The sequence below is a fragment of the Rhagoletis zephyria genome, unplaced genomic scaffold, assembly GCF_001687245.7.
Source record: "Rhagoletis zephyria isolate East Lansing unplaced genomic scaffold, Rhagoletis_zephyria_1.1 Rzeph_scaffold_04064, whole genome shotgun sequence".
Taxonomy (NCBI): Eukaryota; Metazoa; Arthropoda; class Insecta; order Diptera; family Tephritidae; genus Rhagoletis; species Rhagoletis zephyria.
In genome coordinates, this window is record NW_016161147.1 from 9,893 (window position 1) to 21,432 (window position 11,540).

At 32.6% G+C, this 11,540-nt stretch overlaps 1 protein-coding gene across 2 annotated transcripts; it reads right to left on the reverse strand.

Moving 5' to 3' along the window:
• Window positions 1-521: 521 nt before the first annotated feature.
• On the reverse strand, window positions 522-10,820 carry LOC108370198 (signal transducer and transcription activator-like). 2 transcript variants are annotated; one of them, XM_017625486.1, is made up of 10 exons: window positions 10,464-10,820; window positions 5,553-6,244; window positions 5,388-5,473; window positions 4,993-5,128; window positions 4,820-4,937; window positions 3,439-3,658; window positions 3,017-3,280; window positions 2,763-2,945; window positions 2,635-2,695; window positions 522-781 (listed from the first exon to the last, which is right to left on the reverse strand). In XM_017625486.1, the coding sequence occupies exons 2-9, from the start codon at window positions 6,158-6,160 to the stop codon at window positions 2,640-2,642; spliced, it is 1,671 nt and encodes a 556-aa protein (XP_017480975.1). In that variant the 5' UTR covers window positions 6,161-6,244; window positions 10,464-10,820; the 3' UTR covers window positions 522-781; window positions 2,635-2,639. The 2 variants fall into 2 exon arrangements, with proteins under 2 accessions (XP_017480975.1, XP_017480974.1); XM_017625485.1 differs by lacking the exon at window positions 522-781 and adding an exon at window positions 1,006-1,072.
• Window positions 10,821-11,540: the final 720 nt, after the last annotated feature.

Below are 11,540 nucleotides of genomic sequence, written 5' to 3' on the forward strand. Positions count from 1 at the left end.
AAATAAAAATCTGGCAACACTGAGTCTAGTCTTCCTGGTTTTTATTAAATATACGTCTGCTCGACTCCATGGGTTCCTGAGAGGTCTATCGTCCACCATTTTGGACTGACTCTGCCCGAAGGCCTACTCGGCAGGCACGAGGTTTCGTTGGCACTTGTACAGCTGATGAGAACTTCTCCTCAAAATCACCAAATTAATTTTCGATACTTAAGCTCTCCTTGGGTTCCTAGGAGAGGTTCCTGCGATTTCCTGCTAGATCGGCTCCAATTTGTTCTACCAAGATTTCCAAAGCGAAAACTCTCGTTTATTTTAGATATACAGAACACAGCATACAGTTTTTATGAGATGTTAGAGACCCAATTACAGTTATTACTTATACGGCGATTACAAAGCCTACCTTAATATAAATACTTGTTGCGGTTGTATTATGTTGATACATATATATATTTATATTTTAACACNAAATTACAGTTATTACTTATACGGCGATTACAAAGCCTACCTTAATATAAATATTTGTTGCGGTTGTATTATGTTGATACATATATATATTTATATTTTAACACATATATAATAAACATACTAAATATATTAGAGTAAAACAATTATTGTAGTAATCTAATTTAACAATCCAATCATACGATTTCCTTCATTATAAAGCGCATGCATGGAGCGATAAAATTTTTCTAAATTTTATTATGAGTTTTTATTTTGTCCACATTGACCAAATTCCAGCTACAGTGAAATTTTTCGTAATTATACAGATCCCCACTAAGCTATTCTGAAAAAGTGATAAAAATAATATAAATATGCATTATTTTATTTAACAAATTAATTATTGTATTTATAACTAAAGGACATATTTGTTCAAAGAGTTTACCAAGGATAGATTTCATCCATTAATGAAATGGATGGAGAGAACTTTTTCCAAATTCACTCANAATTAGTAAGCGCATGCATGGAGCGATAAAATTTTTCTAAATTTTATTATGAGTTTTTATTTTGTCCACATTGACCAAATTCCAGCTACAGTGAAATTTTTCGTAATTATACAGATCCCCACTAAGCTATTCTGAAAAAGTGATAAAAATAATATAAATATGCATTATTTTATTTAACAAATTAATTATTGTATTTATAACTAAAGGACATATTTGTTCAAAGAGTTTACCAAGGATAGATTTCATCCATTAATGAAATGGATGGAGAGAACTTTTTCCAAATTCACTCAAACTATTCTCTCATTAAATTAAATCAGAGAATTTGTAATAATAATTACTGTAATTTTTACAACTGGTTCTGTTGTGAGGCGGTATACATCGGTACAGTAGGCAAAAATCGAAAAAAATCGTTGTCTGCAATATGAACATTGGCATGTTTGAAGAACTTGAGAACTTGCCTTGAATTTTGGTATAAATGCTTACTGAGGCCATATTGCAGTTTTTTCTATAATATAAATGTACTTACATATATGTTTATATTACTTCCCGTCTTCACAGGATAAAGTTTATATCTTGATACATATGTTCGAGTATAAATAGCCAATGGAGACCGCTCATTTCTCTTCAAGAGCATATCAGAGCTTATATCTTGCCATCTATTGCCGGCAATTCGGTAGTTTAGCTGCTACACTTTCATTTGCACGAAAACTTCATGGCGGCAAGATTATTGATATTTTTTTTATATAAAAGCAAAAATTGAGCTACTTTCTATTAAAATATTTTTTATTGTGTACTTGGATGTGGAATAGCATATTTTCTAAATTTTTAAGCGATTAAATCCGGCCATTTTACAAATCAAGATATAAAAATATATATATAAATATTGCCACTGATATAACTTATATCTAACAAATAAAATGACAGCTGGACAGCAATAAATTTTATCCTGTGGAGACGGCCAGTTATTCACACAAATTCTTACGAAAGATAATTCTCAAGCACGTTTTCAAAAAATAAAAAAAAATGAATGCCCGGTTTTATAAATTGCATTTCTTATATCGAGAATCCAGATAAATTTTCGTAGACCCCCACTTACAACTCATGGATCCCCGTATTTTTTTCACGCCAACGTAGACCTCCGTCGAGTCTCACGTGGACCACTGGGGGACGACCTTGGGAGTCACTGACCTAGATGCTCTAGGATCATTTCTGGATCAAAAAGAAAAATTCGAAAAAAATGTCGCTTACATCTTTTTGGCGGTTAGGACTCGATATGAAAAAAAAACGAAGAAAAAGAAATATTAATTACGCGAATTCTTAGCAGCTTCTAATTAAAAAGTTTTTTGATTTTGATGAACATTTGTTTAATTTCTCCAAATGTTGTATAGGATTTGAANGAAATTTTGATGAACATTTGTTTAATTTCTCCAAATGTTGTATAGGATTTGAAACTTTGATTTATATTGTACATATACATATGTATGACTTGTTTTGTAGCCTAAACAATGTTTCTATAAAAGATAACCAAAAAATTGTAACTGGAAAAACAATGTGTTTGCGTCAGTGTATACACTACATACTAAATGAAAGTCCAATAAAGGAACATTCTTTCAAATGCGTACACATCTTATAATCGTACACACAGCTTATAATCAACTAGTTTTAAATATGGATTAAATATCGGGAAACTTACTCTTCCTAATGAAATTGAGGTGGTTGCACTACTATTTGCGCAGGAACGTAACCGTCACGTGCTATGAATTATTAATCAAATTAAATGTTGATGAAAATTTTCATGAAAAATATGCACCCTGTGTTTACCTATTCGCGGAGTATAAAAACTGCCGAATGCTGCATCACGTTGCAACATTTTTGGATACAAGATCTGACACATTGGCAAATCATTTACACGATCGGCTAGAGAACGAACAACCAAGTCGTTGGCAGTCCACGGTGTTATTAAATATCTGCCATGGTCATGATGCACTGCAATTGTTATGGCACCTGCAATATAATAAATATATATTTAAAAAAAAAAAAGAAAAACAATAAATTTTCCAAATCCAAAGTCTTACCACACTCACTATCCGAAAATCGTAGCAAGAATGTACCATTGGGTTGAGACGGCAAAATTTCTTCTAACGTTTTTTGTTTGTTTATAAATCCAACAATGAGTCCATCCGTCCACATTTGATTTAAATGTGTCGTTACTAATTTCATTATAGCATAAAACCATTCCCAAAATGTAAAATTACGGCCTGGTAACCTATCCCGACAGAATCGTGAGTAAGTTATATATTCATTGGCCTGACCAGTTTCATTGAATAAGAGTTTTTCACCTGAAAGAAATACATACATATGTGCGTATTATAATTTTCATATCGGACACCAAACGCATGCCGGGATAGGAAGCAAACCATCTAAGTGGCGATATATATATATAATAGATATTTATAACTGAAATAAGTAAATCTGTCTAACTGTCTGTTCAACTTACTTAGGAAATCCAAGTTTTCTGGAGTTAATTCACCTCCCGTCAAAGAAGCAAACTTCATATTCAACGCTTCCAACAGTTTCGTGTAATGGACTTTGTCTGGTACCTGAAATGGTTCGCGGCCAATTATATAGAACGCATTATCCCAGGTAGTAGTGGCCATTGATTGTGGTGCCTGACTATTATGTACAACTACCACCAAGGGTACAGTAAGTGTCCAGCACTAAAGAGAAAGAAAAAACGTAGTGAAGTTATATAGTTTACTCAAGGTGCGCCCATAAAAAATATATAAAAAACTTTAAAAGCTTATCTCGCGGTATGTGTTTTGGCTGTAATTGATCCATGAATATTAGGGTGGTAAAAAAAAAATAAATTAAAGTCGGAACTTTGTTGCTCTTCCCTCTTTAGATTGCTTTTTACCGGAAAAANTAAATTAAGGTCGGAACTTTGTTGCTCTTCCCTCTTTAGATTGCTTTTTACCGGAAAAAATATGGCCCTCGTTTTTTTTTTGAAATCAAAAAATACATATTTGGAGGTGAGTCAAAGCGCCCAAAGTTTTCTATGTACTTTATATGGGTATAGAATTCTTGAAAATCAAGATATTTCGACCAGAAATCTCGATTTCTCTTGGATTCTTTTTGGGTTGCTTTTTACCCGAAAAAATATGGCCCTCGTTTTTTTTTTTTAAATCAAAAAATATTTGGAGGTTAGTCAAAGCGCTCAAAGTTTTCCAGGTACTTTATATGGGTATAGAATTCTTGAAAATCAAGATATTTCGACCAGAAATCTCGATTTATCTTCCAGGAGACTTCCACTAATAATACCCAATTGATTGCGTCCTCCCACGAACCGTAAATTTTTAATTACAACTCTTTATTAGTAACATCTCTTATTAATATAAATTGACTTTATAAATAAATACATACATATTACGCGTGGTACGGTGGTGTTGAACAATTTTGTTTTTGGGCTTTGTTCCTTTCTCAACCATAAAGACAAATTTCGAAATTATTTGTGTTGGGGTTGGTTGATTTTACCGACAGGGTGGTAAAATGATTTATTTGGAACGATTTTCGGTCACCATTTGTCAAGCTTGGTTTGCAGACAAACCGGCTTCGGCGTTTTGCCACCTACGAACGAAAAATGACACTGAAGATGGCACAACGCTGAAGCCGGTTTGTCTGCAAACCAAGCTACACAAGGCATTCGTAATTATTTTATGGTACCGGCATCGGCCGATTATTTACCTATAAGCCGAATAATCGGCATCTGAATAAAAACTGGAATCGGTTGGACTACAAATTGTACAGGGAGCTTTTAAAGATTTGGCAGATGGTCAACTATGTTTCAGAGTGATGTTTTGTTTTGTACTTCCTTGACTTACAGTTATCTCATATTCCTTATACTGAGTTGTTGTGTAAAATAGTAAGGTACACTTTTCATCCATAACGCTTTCTGGTCCCTTCCTTTCGGAGCGCTGTATGCTTTTTATCACAAGCTCTCTGGAATAGAAACTTTAAATAATCACACTTTCCGTTTAGACATCGATTTAGTTACGCGAAATTTGCAGAAAAATTCCCACTGCTGCTGTCGTAAACCATTGAACATTCATTGCCGATCATTACGCCAGTAGATGTTGGGGGAATTTGAATATTTGCACCATTTTGTGCTGCTAATCGTTTAGCCTGAGCCTCTAGAAACGATATGCATTTTTAATTAAATGTTGAACTTTCTTCTGGTAAAATCAAGTAAAAAGGTCAAGCGATCAGTGGTTGACGTTTTTACAAGAAAAATGTTTTTTTGTTCCCGTGCTTTTTGTTATTATTCACTCACTTTACTCTCACTTCAGAGAGTAATTTTGCTGTTTGGTATTTTTACAGGATTTTAAACGAAAATAATTGGAACAGAGCTAAATTTTCAGTAAGGATAGCTATTTAAATAACCGGTCTTACCTGAAAGTATTTCACACTTCATTTTTGGTTTATTCTGATGAATATCCAACTTCCTCCCGATTAACCAACGGACACTGGCCGAAAACCTACATTTTTCAAATTACGTACATATGAAAAAGTACATAAATGAACTTTGACTTGACATGTGCTTTATTGTTCACTCACTTAGTTCCTGTCTTTATAACTTGCGATGGTTGTTTCTCCACGATGAAAGTCGAAAATATGAGAACATTATGTAGGTCCTGTGCATGATTTAGTATACCTTGAACACTTGGCTCAACAAACAAATATAACAAACAATTGCAGAAAAATATAATTTCGTTAATTCGATCCATCAAAGCTTCTACAAAGCTTTGAATCTCATCTAAATTAGCGGGGAAGGGTGCACCATTGCCGGCTAATGCTTGTTTTCGTTGCCATATTTTCAGGGCCATTATCACTTGATTTTGAATGTTAATATAGTCTTCAAGAATTTTTCCTAAACTCGTAATCAACATATTTTGTTGCTGCATTAAATTAAAACATTCTTGCTGTTGTTGACCGAAGAAAAGTTCACTCTCATCAGAATGAAGGCTGATTAATGCAGAGCTTTGATCAAATCCATTAATGAAATTGTCCCTCGTAGCAGTTTCTTTATAAATTTGGAAACTTTGAATAGATGCGCGCATAGCCTCATTGTCTGCATATAGTTTTTGTAAACTCTTGCTCAACGACGGTGTGGCAACATCCTCCAAAGGCGGTGTTGGTAGTCCATTTAAAGGAAATGTATCCATATTGTTTGTTTTGATAGTTGTTCTGTGGAATATCCTCCAAATAGCTTAGGAGAAAGTTGCGTTAAAAAAATCCAAGTCAGGTATCTGTAAAAATGGATTAACAGTTATATTATATGGTTCAGATGCCGCGGCCCGCCCTTGTCATATATGGTTTAACGTTATGCTGTCAAATGTTACAGCTGCGCCTCAATCTGTTGGTTGTCTTTAACGAGCCAGTCTGGAATTTGCATTTCCCGGGAAATTTGTGATACAAATTATACATTTCTCAGGACATGGTCAATGTTTGTGCCAATTATTATTTTTTCGTTAGTGCAGCCGTTTTACTATAAAGAACACTTTATCTTTCGTAGAGGGGCTTTAATTTTATGTAAGGATATAGTTTATTCGGAGGGAGACCGGATGCGACCGCCATTAGAAAAAAAAACTTTTTTATGTTTTATTTTTTTGATGTTTTCAGAAACAGGGCTAATCTTCTTTTGGTGCGCATAAATACTTCTACCGATTTCCTTTGTACCGAAAAATGCAACCTTCTCTTTGCCCTCTACGCACAAACACCAGGAAGAGGGCGATGATAAGGCAACATTTGTTTTGTAGAAACGAAAACGCCATTAGTAAATATATTATTTTTTAAACTAACATTTTTATAAATTTACGATGGAAAATAGGTGGCAGCCCAAAATGAATTGCATTAGAATTGCTTGTACATACATATATATCTGTGGACATTTGACATAAAAACTTAAGTCTACCATTCACGGACAAACAAAATAACATAGGTCGACAAAACATATTTTTTTTGTTGCAATTTGAAAGAAATATTAAATTATTTTATCGCTATGCAGAACCTTAAAAAATGTTTCTTTTTGTGCAACCACTGCATATTTTTATTTAAATAAAATTTATTGTTCTGACGTTAAAAAGAGCATTTGGCGACATATGCTACATTGTTTGTCCGTGAAAGGCAGACTTAAGTTGTTCTGTCAAATGTCCACAGATGCATATGTATATGTGTATAAGCTTTTGATTAAAACACATCACTAGGTTAAGATTAATTTGTCTACAGTTTCAGTTATTAATGCGGGAAATCACCAAACTAAAAAATCGAATGTCTGCTTATCACACATTTGTATAGATGTTTAAAATAATTAATGGATTTTCCCTGAATAAATGATGCCCTTTGCAGCCATCTCAGCATAAATCATAATTCAATTACTTATCAGTTTACAAAGGTGTAAATTCTTGGAAAGTTACATTTTCATGTACATATACATATGTATATGTATGGATATGTACGCAGAGATATAATATGCATGTATACTGGGGTGGTGCAAAACTGCAGATTTTTAATATACCGCTATTTTTTTTATCAAAAGAAACTATTTTTCGTAAAATTACATAAAATCCCTGAAAATCAATATTTATCAATCGGCAAACTCTGTTTCTCTTCGCGAGACTTCAAAGAATAATGCCCTATAATTTTTTTTGTTGTAGTACATTTAAGCTATATTTTTGTAAAAAATAGCGGAAAAAATTAATATACAAAATTTTGCATACATTGTGAAAAATTCTTTATGCCAAATACCTTTCACCGCGGCGTATGTATTTTACGTTCAGCAGCATTGGTGTAACGAATCTCCAAAACAACAGCCACGGAAGAAGTAATTGGCANTACCTTTCACCGTAGCGTATTTATTTTACGTTCAGCAGGAATCGCAGCATTGGTGTAACGAATCTCCAAAACAACAGCCACGGAAGAAGTAATTGGCATGGAGAGCGAAGACGATTTAGAAAAACTTTAGGAAATGTATGAAAAAAAATTTACGAACAAATTTTGGCATAAAAAGCATGTGCGAATATTGTCAATGAATAGCTCACGACAAAATTTTTTTGCTTCACTGCACTTCGTTTGAGCCAAAAGGAAAAGTTTTCAAAACTCAGGCACACCCTTATGTACATACACACATTCATAACTAGATTGTAACTACATATAAATGGCCACATCTAAGCCATTAATTGATAGAGAGTAAAAAATATGCATACTAATATAGTGCACTTAGGCCTCTTTTTACACGGTTTTATTTTATATTTATTTCCGATAATGTGCAGGACATGGCAGCAAATTGAATGTAATCAAATTTAGGGACGTGTCGGAGATTCCGCGCGGGATTAAAAAGTTTAGTTTCGCCAGTGAGGCTAGAAAAAAAGTGGAAAACAAGAGTTAAAGTTCATACCGAAGCGAAATGTATAGTTTGGGGATATCTATTAAAATTTCACGAGGAATACTTTTGGAGAGCATTTTATCACCTGAATCTCCCTTAAGAAAGGGTAATTTGGACACCTTTTTTAGAAGTTCCTCTAGTTCTTCAAACAAAATTTTTATACCAAATATGTATATACATACATATGTATGTAACAACTTCTTGATTCTTTCTTTTATATTTTGTTTATACGTTTTGAGGTTTTACTATATTAGTTGGGAGATTCGCATGCAAAATGGCTCCTATTTTACACGATTTTCTGATTTAACACGGTTTTTTTTGAAAATTTAAACGAATAGAGGAATGTATTTGAAAATTCGATTTTTTAGATGTTTTTTTTTTAACCGTGTTAGAAGTGGATTAGATGTATAGTCATACATACCTATGTATGTATGTATGTATTACAGAGTTTTAGCAAGTAAGTAGTAAGAAAATGCTATGCAAACATGAACACAGTAGCAACACCAAATTATTATTACACTTTATGAAAGAACAAAATTAAATTCACTTTGGGTAAACCGGCAATTGGAAAAATATTGTGCAACGTAATAAAAATACATATTGCAAAATGCAGCCAATGAAAAACGCCTAACAGCTCAAAAGAGAGTGTAAATATATATGATAAACTTGTTGCGATCATATAGCGCATTGCAAGTATGTACATATATATGTATGTATTAGGGATGCCAATCCCGGGATCCCGGCCAAGATTTGAATACTCCGCAAAATTTCTAGTAAGTTGCGAAAAAATGGCAAAAAATTCGCCATTCGCCATTACTTTATTGAGTAGACTAAACATGTTTAGAGAAATTGTTCTTGTATATTGTTGTTTAATGTTTATTTTTAGTAATCATTAATTTCAAAAGTATCTGGTATTTAATACATACATTGTTATTTGTGATGTATGCATTCCTCAATCACATAGGTTTTTAAATACAATTAAAAAAAATTTATTACTTTAAGATTTGTCTGATTTAATAAATATGTAAGTTTTACAATCAGTTTATCGAAAATTTTAAATAGTTTTATTTCGTTTAATAATTTATTTTTGAGCTATAGGCCGTATGTTAAATAACACATTAAATGTTCTTCGGTCGACTGGACCGGACAAAGGTAATAGTGCCTGAAGATGCCTTCAGACTGAAGCCTAAATGTCGACCAAAATAAAATTAAAAGTAAATAGAGCAGAAAAACATTTAATGTTGCCTATAGCGCAAAAATAAATTATTAAATTAGTTTTATTTCATTTTAAATTTAAATGCTTTCAGATATTGAATTTTTACTTATAGAATTTATAAAAGCTATCACTCAATGTGAATCCTGGGATCTCGGGATTACTTAAAAAATATGCCGAAATACCGGGCATCCCAAGTATGTATGTATGTATGTATGTCTAGAGAAAAAACAAAAATAAATAAAAAACTTTGAGTTCTCATGAATTTCACAGGAAAAATAGTTTTGATAGCAAACATGACTGACAGACTCTTTCTCCTTTGCTTACATATATATGTATGTATATGTAAATACTCGTACGATTACGATTAGAACCTAAGGCTTTTGTTTATGTGTACCTATATATATATGTATATATGTATAAAATGTATAATTTAAATAAATCTGTTGAGATAACTTTCTAATGTAACAACCAAGAATTGGAATTAAAGAAATTTGCAACTTTTTCTAATAGCTTTCCATTGATAGGTTATCAGCTATTCTGCAGAATTTATTTGTGTAAATACATGTCAACATAAGTACATAGGAATATTCCTAATATTTTATATACGTTATAACTGATTTTGTATGTTTAAGTACAATTAACATACAATGTACATATGTACGTCCGTTCGACAAGGCAAGACATTTTTGTTTAGCTAAGCTTTAACGACCACTCCCCTATATAATCCCCCTCAATGACTTCGTTATAAAAACAATTTAATAGAAATGCAATTTTATAAAGCATCAGTTAGAGCTTTCCACATGTATTTTTACCTAAACACATCACTTTAACACAAATATTCTTAAATCAAAATAAACGGCTAACTCACATCGAACTCTTAATGTTGGCTTAAGACAATTGCTTACGAATTAATTTCAAGAATTAAAAATCGTTACACCATACGAAAGAGATTAATTCCCATAAGTACAGACTGCTTTTAAAAGTTTGCGCGCAAAACCTAATTTGTATTTTACCGACTGAATGAACAAAAATTACTGTGCTAAAGTATCTACGGGCGCTATATAAATTCTAGTTGAGTGGATTGTCGCAGTGAGAGTCTGGCGTTAGAGGTTCACTAGTGAATTTGCTCAATTCATGTTTAGCAACAAGACCAGGGTTGCCACTGAGGGGGAAAAAATTATTACCATCCACTTGAAAAAAAGCCTTCCAAAGCTGGAAAATATCTACCAATAACTGTTTTGAGTTATTTTAATAAGAAGAATGGTAGATTTCTTGAGCGTATATGAACTGGGTATACATAAAAAAAATGTTGATTGAAATTAACAAAATAAAAATTTGTATTACATAGAAACGTGGCAACTCTGATGGAAAATATTTTCTGACCAAAGCTCTCAGCAATACCTTTCATTGGATATCCATATTGCGATGTTTTAGATGTAGAATCGAAAATAAGTGGCAGCCTTACAATATTATCCTAAGAGATAACATTTTGTATATAGGGAAAGCTTTGTTCAAGAACCTTCTCTCGGTACCCATGAATAGTAATACTTTACCTTTTTTTCTAAACAAAAAATGAAAAAAATATGCGATTTAAAACAGGTGGCAACCCTATTAAACAATATTTTTGAATTAGAGATCTTTAAAATACCTTCCAACTTTTGCCCATATTGTGATGTCGTAATTAATTCGCTACTAATTTATACGAGTCTTCTCGGAGTTAGTTCACATTCAGATAACCTTAAAATCCAAAACATTATCTGTGCACAATATTTCATCAGAATCGTTAGAGCCGTTTCCGATAACCATATGGATATATATATCGCCGTTTAAAGTACAAAAGCGCGTATCAACCAAATGAAAAACCGCGTATGTGAGGTTGCATAAATTATTTTCTAGAGAGTAAAAACCCTCTTATTTCAAAATTTTTTTTTTTTTTAATAAAGCA